The sequence below is a fragment of the Pongo pygmaeus genome, chromosome 1 (assembly GCF_028885625.2).
Source record: "Pongo pygmaeus isolate AG05252 chromosome 1, NHGRI_mPonPyg2-v2.0_pri, whole genome shotgun sequence".
NCBI lineage: Eukaryota > Metazoa > Chordata > Mammalia > Primates > Hominidae > Pongo > Pongo pygmaeus.
Window position 1 is genome coordinate 121,026,333 of NC_072373.2, and position 14,444 is coordinate 121,040,776.

Consider the following 14,444-nt stretch of genomic DNA (forward strand, 5'->3'; position numbering starts at 1 on the left):
TAGAATCAAACTAGGGCCAGAATCAACGCCCATCAGTTGGCCAATATCACCTGAGAATTGGTCAACTAGTCAGTGTTTGAGGTTGCACGTTGGCATTAGTTGAAAGATGTATAAACTGCCAGTGGTGGGACCTCATCTCCACTAACCAAAAACTTTATATTCATAAAGGACAACTTTTAGGGAAGAGAATTAAGTGAATACCATTGTCATTTTTTCTTCCTCTGCACCTCTAAGTAAAATTACAAAACAGATACTGCCTTTGGAACTAACTGCCTAAGTACACTTAGGAACTTAAGTTTCTGGTTTATTAATTCCCAAACACTGTACATCTAAGCATAGCTTAAAAAAAATCAGTTAATGAACAGAACCAAAGTCCTAGGGCAGTTGTGAGTTCCTTTGAAATTACACACAAATTTTAGGGTACTTTTTATTTTTGAGACACAGTCTCCTTCTCTCACCCAGGCTGGAGTGCAGTGGTGAGATCTCGGCTCACCGCAACTTCCGCCTCCCAGGTTCTAAGCGATTCTGCTGCCTCAGCCTCCGGAGTAGCTCGAATTACAGGTACGCACCACCACACCCGGCGTATTTTGTATTTTGTATTTTCATTTTTCGAGACAGAGTCGTGCTCTGTCAACCAGGCTGGAGTGCAGTGGCATGGTCTCAGCTCACTGCAACCTCTGTCTCCTGGTTTCAAGGGATTCTCCTACCTCAGCTTCCCAAGTAGCTGAGACTACAGGCATACCACCACACCCGGCTGATTTTTGTATTTTCAGTAGAAACGGGGTTTTACTGTGTTAGCCAGGCTGGTTTCGAACTCCTGACCTTGTGATCTGCCCACCTTGGCCTCCCGAAGTGCTGGGATTACAGGCATGAGCCACCGCACCCGGCCCGTATTTTCCATTTTTTAGTAGACATGGGGTTTCAGCATGTTGGCCAGGCTGGTCTCAAACTCCTGACCTCAGGTGATCTACTGGCCTCGGACTCCCATAGTGCTGGGATTACAGGTGTGAGCCACTGCACCTAATGGGGTACTTTTTTTTAGACAGGATGCTAGCTTTCATCAGATTACTAAAAAGTGGGCCCAGAACTCAAAAGAACCATTGCCTTAGAGGAACTGAGGAACTAAATCAGAGTAAGAGATAAAAACAGGGCAACATTAAAATGAACACTTTATATTAAAAGTTTAACATTGATGATATACTAGCCCATGTATAGAATTTAATTGCAAATTGAACATTAAAAACAGGCAAAAGATATTAATACATGGAAAGGTGAAATCATTTCAGTGAGTACAAAAACTGGATGGGGGATGCTAATTAAGCTGTATTAAAATTTTTTTTAAATAATAATTTTAAGTTCAGATACATGTGCAGAACGTGCCGGTTTGTTACCTAGATATCCACGTACCTTGGTGGTGAGCTGCACCCATCAACCTGTCATCTACATTAGGTATTTCTCCTATTATCCCTCCCCTAGCCCCCCACCCCACGACAGGCCCCGGTGTGTGATGTTCCTCGTGTCCAAATGTTCTCGTTTCAAGAAATGTGAGATGTCTTTCATAGCCACTTGTTTTCCCAGTTTCTTAGGAAGCCACTCTCCAAATAAATCATGCATATATATAGCAATAACTAGCACAATTGACATGTTCTCACACCTACCATAATTTTCCTCAAAAGCAAACATATTTAAAAATCATAAGAAGGGACGGGAGTGGTGGCTCACACCTGTAATCGCAGCGCTTTGGGAGGCTGAAGTGGGTGGATCACTTGAGGCCAGGAGTTCAAGACCAGCCTGGGCAACATGGTGAAACCCCAACCCTACCAAAAATACAAATTAGCCGGGTGTGGTAGCATGCACCTGTGGTCCCAGCTACTTAGGAGGCTAAGTTTGAAGGATCACTTGAGCCAGGGAAGTGGAGGTTGCAGTGAGCAGAGATTGCACCACTGCACTCCAGTCTGGGTGACAGAGCCAGGCCCGTCTCAAAACAAAAACAAAAAACCCACAAGAAATCAAATGTAGTGACTATCATCAAACTATCAATCAAGGTGATAGTTCTTTCACCTCCATTTGAAGTAATTTACTTTCCACATTTTACCTAAAATACAGTCAGATAAACATTTCACATGGAACCATATCCAAAGTAGTAGCTCCATAATTTAGGTATGCTAAAAGTAGATTTTCAACACAAGACAAATTTAGTGGCTTTCATATTATACAATAAGTTTTTCTAACTTCTGGGTGTCTATAGTACTAATTCACTTGATGCTCAATTTAAAAGACAAAGGAATTTTCTTAAAAAAGAAAAAAGCATATCCTTTTTAGAAGAATTCATTTAATGAGATTTTTCTAAAATGGAGTGGTACAAATGTTAAGCCCACATATGGAGGACTCTTGCAAGTGTACTCGTTTGCTCCATTTAACACTTTTGCAAGGTGGCTTCTGAGTGTGCATTAGTTGGCCAGTATAACCAGTGAGATAAAACAAACGTCAATGTGCGTGCCAGGTTCACTACACTGTCAGAATCCTCAGTTTTAGCCCTAGCACTGACATCATTACTTTGGGCCTCTATTTTCTTTTCTAAAAAGAATTGGGTGAATTATCTTAAAGAATTTCCTTCAAGTCCAAATTTTAAAAAATGCTAACTTATCGTCCAAGTAAAAGGTATCCCAATAAACATCTCTGACATGGAATTAATCAAGTGACACATGTAACAACCACTGACAAAGGGAATTGCCATTATCAAGAATTCTAATAAAGATTATTGGTTACCACATGCCCAATCCCAGTCTATGTGTTTCTTTAAAATTCACTTGTCATCTGGGCACTAAGACATCCCCGTACACAAAGTGTGACTCTACTGACGTTTCATCAATTTCCACAATATAAATATGTTAAAAAAAAGTTAACAAATGGGGGAAAAGCCAAGACCCAGGATAAAGGATTTAATCCAGTATTTATTCCACACTCATGATGGTTCTCTGTAATCAGAATACAAGTCATAAGAACAATCTATCAAATAATTTGCTGATAGTCTTAAATAATGCAGCACAGCATTACTTTTAATACTCCTCTGTTCTAGATTAAGTTTAAAAACTCAAACAGCAATCTCCATTATCAATAAAAAAAGTTCTGAATTTTAAAAAAAGGACACTATATCAAGCTGCTTCATAATTTAAGGATTTTCCATTTATAAAAATGCTTTGGAAGCTTGAGGCTTGAATCTGTTTCTCATCTGCCCCACCCTCTCCCAATTACATGTTAGTATAGGGTTCTGCAAGAATGCTAGGCTTTAGACATTAATTTTTGTCTTTAATATAGTACTTTAAAATCTGAGAAAGAATTCAAGAAAAAAACATTACATGTCATGTATTTTTTCAAATAAAAAAGGAAAACGAAATGAATAAATTTTAGGCATACTAAGTGTCCCTTTGAGGTAGAATGCTAAAAGGACTTTTGATGAAATCACAGCCTAAAAACCTCTGCATCAGAAACTAACTTCTCATAAATTCTCTCTAAAGGTAACTGTGGAGAATATTAAGTGTAACATATTAACAAGAGCCTTCCAAGATAATATACAGTGGACAAGAATGTTAATCCTACAATGCTGCCTTCATGTACATTGGCAGCACATACTTCTCCTATAATAGACATCCAAGATCCATTCTCAAAGTCTTTAGCATTCTATTACGAAAAGCACAGCCATGCTAACTTCAGTACACAAACCATAATCCCACACCTACAAAACAAAAATAGATTAGTGGCAGTTTATTGCCTTATACAAATTTAACCAACATGGCAACCATGCCAAAGGAATTAAAACATTTTCAGGACATATGTACAGACTGTACATTTCAAAAACAAACAATAAAAATGCAAGAACAATCTGTGCATCATGTATCAAACTTAACAATTGGGTGAAAACACCAATGCAATAAATGGAATTACAAAGGCACTTCCCTACACAAAAGAGGAAATGAAAATGCAGCCTACAGGGAGAGCTTGAGGAGTGCGAACTACTGCACAATCTCAACTTGGGGGAAAAAAAGCAGATTTAATCATTTATAGGATTCAATGTGATCCACTTTTACAAAATATTTTCACACAGTCTCATCTTTGTTTTTATGCTGTTTTTCTTGGCTCTCTTGTTCTATACTTTGGCTCCTTCGACGATCATGTTTGTCTGACTGGTCCTTACTATCACTGTGATCTCGTTTGTGGGAACGTTCTTTGCTTCCACTACGCTTTCTAGATTTTTCTTTGCTGGGACTATGTTCCCGTTTTTTTGATTTTTCAACACTGTCAGTTCTTCCTTGACTGCCACTTCGACTTCGTTTATTTGATTTTTCTTTACTTTCATTTTTATGTTTACTTGATTTCTCTTTGCTTCTACTTCTACTTCGTTTCCCTGCATTTCTACTTCGACTCCTACTTCTGTGTTTCCTTTCTCTGCTTCTGCTTCTACTGTGTTTTTTCTCTTTCTTGGAATCTCTTTTGTCATCTCTGTGCCGCCTATCATCTTTGTCTTCTTTATGTTTCTTCTCTTCTACCTCTCCCCTACTTCTCTGTTCCTTGGACCTTTCTCTTGAACGCGCTCTCTCTTTTTCTCGTTCATTTCCTCTTTCCTTATCATAGTCACGATCTCGTCTTCTACCTCTCTCATTTTCTTTCTCTCTTTCTCGATCCCTGTCCCTTCTATCCCCTTTCCTATCACGACTTCGACTGCGACTTCTATGCCTTTCCCTACTTCTGCTGCGCCTGCGTTCTAACCCCCGGTCAATACTTCGGGATCTTCGCCGTTCTTTCTCCCTTTCTTTGGCTTCACGCTCTAGTCGCTGGCGTTCTTTCTCTCTTTCTAATTCTCTGTCAAAACTAGAAGACCCATGGCCCTCCCGATGATGACTTCTACTTCTTGATCTTCTTGGGGACCTCCGTGGACTCAGAGATCTCCTTGGAGACCTAAGGAAGGCAGAGGGAGAAAGAAAATTTCAATGAATAAAACATACGAAATTCTTTTCACAGTAAAACTTTCAACAGCATTATTTATTCATGTCCTCAAGCTTAAGTCCATGTCAAGAATCATTAAAGCAAAAAATTTTATTGTTCTCATTTACAGATGCATAATTTTATAGAAAAAGCCCTGAAAGGAAGAAAACAATCTTTGGGGGGTAAAAGCGACAAACTAATAAAATGAACAGTAAAAACAAATTTCTAAGAACTTGCTATTTCTCAGAACCATTAACTTTATATAAAGCATATATAAAAAATAAGCATAATTCAAGAGTGACGTTACCTTGAACGTCTGCGTTCAACATGTCTGTCTATTTCCTCAGCACCTTCCTTCCCATCTTTCTTGATTTTTCTAGGTCGGGTTTTAATCTGTTGATCAATATTCTTTTGAACTGGAACTGGAATTCTTGGAAACAAGGTAGAAAACCACTCCAGTTTTGTGAGAAAAGACCGTAGCATTTCTCCAATGGTCATTACACAGCCTCCACCAGCCTTCACATCTAGGTCCTACAGAAACACAAAAGATACCCTAGCCGTCAAAAAAAGTATTTCCATATATACATGAATACTATAAAAATATTACCATCTTTGGAATCTCAATACAAAAACAACTAACAGAAAAATTTTATTTTCATATCCTAATCTGACAATGAATGAACAGAAATATTTGGGCTTAGTGTGTGCATGCAGGTGAGAACAAACCCTGCAGCCTCACAGGCATAAGGGGAACTGATCTCACTCAGTTAACAATATGAAAAAGCCCCTTACATTTCTAAACTATGTGGAACGATTGACTTAAATTTACATTCCACATACCTACTATGTATTTATTTCTGTGGACATATTTGCACACATCATATACCTTGCACCATAACCTAGCTACATATGATCTACTTTAGATAATTCCTGTCTAAACGTTATCTTTTAACAGCTCTAATATAAAATGAAGCCCTAATAAAACTGGAAGCAATAGCAAACCAACTGCCATGAAGCAGTGAGGTTTCTAATTTAGTTATGTAGAAAATAAATAAATGAACAAATAATTGGAAACGCATAATCCATGATGACCATTGTCTCTGAAAAGGGTCATTACCGCATGAAGGCCTTCTTGCTATGCCCTCTCACAGCTCAGGACATGTTAGTCAGCTATTGTCAGTCCCAAACCTATAGTGCAAGCACACAAGGAAAGTGAGATTTGTTATCTAAACAGGAAAACAAGAGCTAAAGGTAAAACTGCTTGCACTCACACACATTTAAGTGTTCAGATATACAGTATTTCCAAATATAATCGCTGCAGATATCTAAGGAAGAAAACAATACGTTAGCTTAAATAGAGGACCTCAGATTTGTAAACACAATAAAAACCATAAAATAGAGGCATCCAGAAACAAAACCAATACAACACCAATTATGAAAAGGAACATGCTTTTTTAAAGACAGAAGGGAGAAGTGCTTCAGTCTGAAAAACTCATCTAAAGATAAAAAGACCTTAAAGATGGTGATTTAAAACACGTTTTGCTTCTTCTGAGTTAAGTAACTCAGTTAACAGGCAAAAAAAAAAAAAAAAGGCAGAGAAAAATAAAAATTCTCCATGTCTAAATGAGATTTTTTTTTAGGTGTGCATGTAATAACAAAACACAATAGATTTCCATTAGAACCATCCTTTAATTCAATAGATTCTTTGGATGAACTCTGTAAATAGACTACTGATACATAGCACTCAAAAAGTCTTCTTTATGAACCTTAAAACACAAAGTAGCGGAGTGGGTAGACATACGGACAATACAGCTCATCATTTCATTTTTGAGATGTTGGACTTCACCATGTAAGTAAATTAATGCATATATGATATTTTGTTTTGTTTTGAGAAAGGGTCTTACTCTGTTACCCAGGCTGGAATGCAGTGGCAATGATCTTGGCTCACAGCAAATTCTATCTCCTGGGCTCAAGTGATCCTCCCACCCCAGCCTCCCAAGTAGGTGGGACTAAGATGCATACCTCTATGCTCAGCTAATTTTTAAACTTTTTTTTGTAGAGATGAGGTCTCACTATATTGCTCAGGCTGGTCTTGAACTCTCAAAGTGTTGGGATTACAAGTGTGAGCCACACGCCCAGCCAATTCATACACGATTTAAATCTAACTTAGTATTTCAGATTTCAAATTAGGGAGACTCAAATTACAATTTAAAAAAATTTCTTTTTTAAAGGTATGTGTGGTGTACTAGGAGTCAGAAAGCTGGAATTAAAATTTTGTCACCTTGAACAAGTCATCCAAACACTTAGCCTATTTATGTAACACCCAGCTCTTCAATTCTGCACTTCTATGCAAGTGGGAATACTGATATTTGGAAGAAGTTAGAGGGTGAAGAACTGAAATGTTCCAGAAGAAAAAAAAGCTACAATTAGTATTCTATGTGCATGTCTTTTATTATCACCTCGATCTTGAGCATGCCCCATCTTGAAAAGTCACTATTAACTATACAATTCAGGATCAATACAATACACAGAACATAATTAAGAAGAGAAAACTTTCCAATAGTTACCAAACACATTTAAACAATTTTAAAACAAGAAAATAAAATTTCAGAAATTTACCCTAAAATATATAAAAGCCATCAGGTCTCAGTAAAAGGACATTAATTCCAAAAGTATCTCACTGAAATAAATTTAACTACAGGAAGTTCTTGAAGACGTTAAACCACCAATAAATAAAAGATAATAAAAATATGAGAGTAATCAGAAGAAAACAAATTATTACCCTTGTTGACATACCTCTTCATCATCAAGGAAGGATTCAAACCAGTCCCATAGATCTGTAGGGGGCTGTGTATATCTAGAATTACAAAAGACTATTATTAAACATATGTGAATTAAAAGGAGATATTTACTGGAAATGTACATAAATGCATGCTCACCTTATATACATAAATCCAAGTGCTCTAATATATGGAGAGTCTGTGTGTGTTATAAGACCCATCACTTGCTTTCGAGTTAACTTCAGGGTAAATAATTTGTATAACAGGCAAAACGCTGTAGAAACAATTCCTCCTGTTCCAACACCTCGAACCTTTAGGGGAAACAAGTTAAGAAAAAGTAGTAAAATAATTAACGGACTCTTAACACCAACTGATTAATCCTGTTAGGTATCAATAACAAGCCATAATCCAGAACTAAGGAGCATTAAAAAGTAACACTTTTCTAACCCTATTTCACTGAACACTTGAATTTGGATTAAAAAAATTGTCACTCAAGTGTATAACTGACAGGCCTCTAGTTCTCTAAATATAAACTTAGTTATTAGACACAGAAAAACTGAAAAATGCACGTACTTCTACTTACCCCTCCGCACATCCCTGTCTGGCCCGCTGTTTTCCTGCTGCCTTTCTCCCATGGTTCAACGTGCGTGACCTGAAAATAGAAAAGAGGAACACAACAAACATTCATACTTTGAATTTGTTTAAAAGCCTGGTAAAAGTAAACCCAAGTCCATAACAGAGCAGCTCTTCCAAAATTATTTTGGCATTAAGTATATGTTTACTGATATTAAGTATGTAAATCATTTTTGGAAAAACTGCTTAGACATTTAAACGGCACCCATAAAGCTACTAGGGTTTAACAAAACCTTAATAGCTTTGCAGAGGAGAAATCCCACTAAACTAGCTTTATAAAGAGCTGATATCTATATCTGGGAGTCAGAAAATTTGTATAGTCTCACTTGTTTGCAAAAACTATTTGGTAATATTTTAACTTTGATAATATTTGATAATTTAACTTATGAGTTGCTTTTAAAACATTTTCCTTTAAAAATGGATTTAAGTCTCCAATTTAAAGCAAAAAGTATTAACGAAGTTTAAGCATTAATTTAAAAACTTCAAAATACCTTCAATAGTTCAATTTTATTGTAATTTAAAATCTACATTATAAAATTAAGGAAAATTACTTGAAGAAAATTTTCTAAAACAGTAACGAGTTACTTGTGATGCAAAATTATGAACTTTTTATTTGTACATTTTTTCCACCAGGGTCAGGTTTATTCCTGATTAAAGATAAAATTACAAAAGGCCACACTTACAGAGATCATTGTTGTAATTAAGCTTCAGCCTAATTATGTGTGAACCAATCCAATTATTCCCCAGAATATAAATTGTGTCAAAAACTGTGTGTGAATAGTCACTAGCATATACTAAATATCATCAAAGATGATATCACATTTGCTAAGAGGAACATCTTACAAAATCTATTCCTTATCCAAAAATAGCAACAACAACAACAAAAGAATATTAGCTCTAAAATAGAATCCAAAAAGGTCTTTTGAGAAGACCCATCTTTGTTTTTTTTAAAAACATACAAAAAAATCCTGTTTTTTCACTGCTTATTTCTAAAATTCTATTTCCACCCACACATGGTAAATTTTGTAGTCCTGAACAATGGCATTAGATAGAAAAGCATGCATGTAAGTTTAAGCACTACACTATTTTGCAGTGCTTTAACGTTTCCTTTCCTCCCCACAGATTGCTATGTAAAAGATGTTTCAATTCCTTAAAAGCTAGCCAAAGTCAGGGCTGGATGCATACAAAATAAAATTACAAAGTTGGAAACTTACATATTTCAGTGAGTATTTGATCTGAACGTCTTAAGTCTTGATAATATTAGTAAAAAGCTGGGTCTTTAGTTTTTTCACGGAATTTAAAAACAATTCCTGGTAGAATCTTGTTTCAAAACACATTTGAAACTTAAAAACGAGACTTTCCTCTATTACATTAACATTTTGCCTATGTTAGAAAACAGAACCTGCCGCAAAAAGAGCAGGAACCCAATTTTCAACTGTTTAAAGTTTACTGCATAAATAAAGCTAAGGATTAAATGTTATTCACCATACTGTATCCATGCTAAAAAGGTCTTACCTTTTAAAAGCTAAAAAAACTAATTCATAGAATTACAATCAGACCTACTCTCGTAAGAGGATTCCAAATTTACTTGTGTACTTTATCAACCCAATGTTGAACTGTATTCCTCAAGATATGTTTTCTATAAAAAGCAACTAATCTCTCAAAATCCTTCAATAACCTAATTACTCAACTGGGGGAAAAGGTGGGCAAAACAAAAGAGAATGTCCTTTTGTTACCATCTCTACACATACGTTCAAATGATAGAAAACACTTTGTGTGGTCTATCAAGTTTTTAAGAGTCAATATAGATAAAAATGGATTGTGTATTAGATGCTCCGGATAAAATTTCTAAAGACCACTAAGGCTATTATTATTAATATTCTTTAAAATAGAAATTAACCTTCGGAGGCCTGGAAGGTATTTTTTATACTACATAATTTGCAGGGAAGTGGAAAAAGCCTACCTAATTGGTGAAGGACCAAAAGCAATGGCCAAAAAAAAAAAAAAATCTAATTAATCGTTCATTTAACCAGGGAAATGCATTTATGGCGATTGAGCATGATTAATAATGCATACCTCTACCTGCGACCCTGGGCTGCTCCGAGCCTCGCTGCAAGACTGAGTCAATCCTGCTAACGAAACAAGAACTGAGACAAGAGTGCAGTGAGGAGGCGCCAGGTGAGCTCCCCAGCACAGCCAAGCCAGCACCGACCCTGCCGCAGAAGCCCAGGGCCCAGATAATTCTAAATTAGCCCAATGCACAGGTGGCTGAGACCTCTTACTCCTGACTTCCTGCTGGGAAAATTTCCAGGCCTTCTGTACACCTCTTGAAATGGCACCTCTCCACCCTCATCCCCCCACCCCACCCGACACACACGCACTGACCATTTCCCTGTCTGGATCGGATAGTGAGTACCAACAACACGAGGCCAATACTGAAGTCATTACACGCCCTGGCCAGGGGTGAGCGGGAGAAGCACCAACAAGTTGGCGCTCAGTAGATCCACGTCAAAAGGAATAATTTTAAAGCTGTAAACTGGAAAGGCTTCTGTTACTCTTTCCTCCTCTCCCCCATCCCTCTCGCCCAACTCCCCCCAGGGGTGGGCAGGAGGTTGGGGGAGGAGAGAGATCAAAGTGGCGGGCTCTCCCGGCCCTAAAAATCTAAAATGGAAACGAGAGGGCGGCCCCAGTCCGACCCCTCCCAGATAAGACTACAGGCCGCAGCTCCCCCTCCGCCGAACCACCTTCCCCCACCCACAAATCTTCAGATTTCGGGGGCCGCCTTCGCCCATTTCCTCCATACCCCCTCTTCCGAACTTACCCCCAAAGCCAAGGCCTACACGCTTCGTACCTTAAAGTAGATCTCGTCCACCACCTCGTGGTAGGTCTTGAGCTCGTAGAGCTGTACTTTGAAGTAAGGCGACGACAGGATGTTGGTCAGGATCATGGGGTTGAGGTTCATGGTCTTCTCGTTGCCCCAGAGCGGGAGCACATTGCCCTGCTTGCCGGAGACCGCCGGCTTGGTAGCGCCGCCGCCGCCGCACTGCTGCTGTTGCTGAGCCGCAGCAGCAGCCGCCTGGTGCTGCGGCTGCGAGTTGCCTGTCAGCGCGGGGCTGTTGTTAGCCATGTTGCGGCGGCAGGAAGGAGGGAGGGAAGGGGGGGGGAGGGGGCCAAGCTCGATCTCGCTCTTCGGGACAACGGTCTGGGACCCTACTCCATGGAACGTCGTCGGGAGAAGGGGCCGCCTCGCTGTGCCCCAGCTGGGCAAGAGAGGGCACCCAGGACGCCGACAAAAGGACTCCGGGCCGAGAGCAGACAGCGAAACCCAGACCGCGAGAACTCCACGCAGAAAGCGAGCCGGCGGCCAGTGAGCTCGATCTCTTCCGCCAACTGCCCCTGGGAACAAGATGGCGGGCCCGGCGGATATGACGCCACGCACCCCAGCGTTCCAAGCTGAGCTGGCAGCCAATCAGAGACGCCCAGGTGGGCTGGCGCGTCCTCTTCCTAGTTCCCCGCGTTCTATGCACCCTGAAGTCGCTGCAGTGACCTCCTTACTTGACTCTTAGGGGATTTCCCCTGAGAATTTGGGGTCCGGGGGAGAGGGTTGTAGGCCTAATCCGTTGTTGTTGTATTTTGACTGGGGGCGTGATTTCTTTTGTCGAGAGCTGAGCCAGGAAGGGTTCGCATGGCTGCGGTGTGCTTGCTAATATCGTGACTCTTGACTTCTGCAGAGTATCCGAGAGGGGTCTCCTGGGATCTCAGTTTTAAGGTTCTCTGGAAGAGACAATGGTCAGGGACCCCACTCCTCCAGGAGATTCTGATCAAAGGTCACGTACTTCGCCAGCCTCTAGTGTGAAGCCAGAGATCTTAAATTTATTCAACCGTAAGATTGAGATAACATCTGGCTGGGCTGTTGTGAGCATTGAAAGAGCTAATGTACTTGTATCGCCCAGTAGACTGTTCCAGGCATCTGGTAAGCGCCTTTTCTTTTTCTCCCTGCTCCAGATCTTTGGATTCTAGGAATGTATCCGGAGTGATACACATTGGGCGAGATACTGTATATTGGGAGTGGGTGTGTGAATGTGTGGGGAGTTTGAATGTGGCAATCTTAACTTCAGTGGCGCATACACAGAAGAGGAGAAAAGAATAAGATGGAAACTTTGGGGAAAATCCACATCTGGATGAAAATAAACCAGGAGGAGAGAGAGAGAGCGAAGACAAGCAGAAAAGTATTTAAACCAAGAGACAGTTGTTTGACAGAATACAAGGAAATAGAAAAGATAAGTGAATGGAGTGATTGATTAATGTTTGGAGCTGTACGGTACAAAAGTGGTTATCCTGTCTGGTTCCTTCGTTTTAGATTGCAAGAGAACTAGAACCCTGAGAGGAGAAGCAGTTTTCACCTTCTTACTAGCAAATCTTGTTTTTCTCTATAGTGGTTTTTATTAACTTCCAAAGGAAAACTGAAGATCCTAACCCCTGTGTCATGAGTTATCACGTTAAAAGTCCATAGAAAAAAATTTTTTAACCCAGTTCTTACTTTTTGTGTATATATTTTTTGCCTTGATAATACTAGTTTATTGAGTTTACCGAGTGACGCATTGCCAAATCTTATGCCTTATTTTTAATTCCTCAGATACATGATCTTTCTGTATAGTCTTAGACAGTCTTTACCCCTAGTCTCTTTGGATGAAGAGCTTGGTAGAGAGGTTGAGTTTGATATCTAAGTGTCAGTGGCATCAAACTCGGAGCCAGGTATTATGATAAAGTGCTTTAACATATTCAATGAATCTCTACAACATGCTGAAGATGTTATTTTTATCCCCATTTTTTAAAAAAAACTTTATTCAGTTGTAATTGAAGACCTATACACTGCACATATATAAAGCCCTAAGTTTGGTTTGATCAGTTTTGACATATATGTATACCCATTAAACCACCACTACAATAAACATAATCTTCTGTCATTCCCAAAAGTTTTCTTGTGCCCTTTGTAATCCATCTCTCTTTCCAACCTCATACCGAAGCAACCACTTTTTGTCAGTAGAGACTAGTTTGCATTTTCTTGAATCTTAAATAAATGAAATCATTATCTCCACACAGTGTTCTCTTTTTTTTTTTGCCTCATTGCATGTATCAGCAGGTTGTGTTTTGTTTTAATTACTGATTAGTATTCAGTTATATGGATTTATCACTATTTTGTTTATCTAATCATTGATGGGAACAACATTTTTATTTGTAATAGCCCCAAATTAGAAACAACACAAATTGTTGTTGAAAATGCTGTGAACATTTGTGACTAGACTGTCTGGACTTTTTTTTTTTTTTTTTTTTTTTTTTTTTTGAGACAGAGTCCCACTCTGTCGCCCAGGCTGGAGTGCCCTCTTTCAGCAGGAAGTAGCCAGATAGACTTGACACCCCTCTTCACTATGCTATTTTCTCTTTCTTGAGACCATGATATGCAGCAGGCTGACTTGAGCATGGGGGAATATAAAGGGTCCAAGATTTGACCAAAATATTTGTCAGGGGAAAATGACCAGAGCAAAATTACCTGGTGACCATCCAGCAGGCCCTGGAGACAAAAACTTCTTATCTGAGGAATTCAGAAGTAATTAGACTTCCCTGTTACCTAACACAGGCATCTGGTTCCAGTTTTTTTTCCCCAAAATTTATAAGTAACTAGAATTTCTATACGTCTCTTGAATGCATGCATATCAAAACTCATTGTGTGACCCTTGCTGACGTTAAGGCACCAGAATGTCTACAAATGTAATCACTTATCATGACCTACATGGCTAATATGGTCCAAATTGCCTGTAAGCTCCCTCTTTGAGGTCCATAAATATCCCTAAGGAAAAATTCACCGGCACGCTCTGTCCTCTCTTGCTGAGGCACCCCGCTGCATTCTTCTGCAGCATTCTATTTAATAGAAGCTTCCTTTTTAAACCTATACTGTTGTCTGTAAATTCTTAGCAACCTGTGAGTTGACTGCTTTCTAATGCTGGGGCTCTGACACCTCACCCGCCACTTATGAAATAGCCAAACTGT

General features: G+C 39.1%; 1 protein-coding gene across 1 annotated transcript; it reads right to left on the bottom strand.

Annotated features, from left to right (window-relative positions):
• Positions 1-2,936: 2,936 nt before the first annotated feature.
• On the bottom strand, positions 2,937-13,362 carry PRPF38B (pre-mRNA processing factor 38B). The gene is made up of 6 exons (XM_054439542.2): positions 11,248-13,362; positions 8,347-8,415; positions 7,923-8,074; positions 7,780-7,840; positions 5,291-5,514; positions 2,937-4,956 (listed from the first exon to the last, which is right to left on the bottom strand). The coding sequence occupies exons 1-6, from the start codon at positions 11,521-11,523 to the stop codon at positions 4,098-4,100; spliced, it is 1,641 nt and encodes a 546-aa protein (XP_054295517.1). The 5' UTR covers positions 11,524-13,362; the 3' UTR covers positions 2,937-4,097.
• Positions 13,363-14,444: the final 1,082 nt, after the last annotated feature.

Excerpts from the sequence above, each read along its gene's own strand:
- PRPF38B (XM_054439542.2), bottom strand. The coding sequence starts at position 11,523 with ATGGCTAACAACAGCCCCGCGCTGACAGGCAACTCGCAGCCGCAGCAC. Across the intron at positions 8,075-8,346 it reads AGACAGGGATGTGCGGAGGG|GTTCGAGGTGTTGGAACAGG; the intron begins GTAAGTAGAAGT and ends TTTCCCCTAAAG. Across the intron at positions 4,957-5,290 it reads GTTGAACGCAGACGTTCAAG|GTCTCCAAGGAGATCTCTGA; the intron begins GTAACGTCACTC and ends TGCCTTCCTTAG.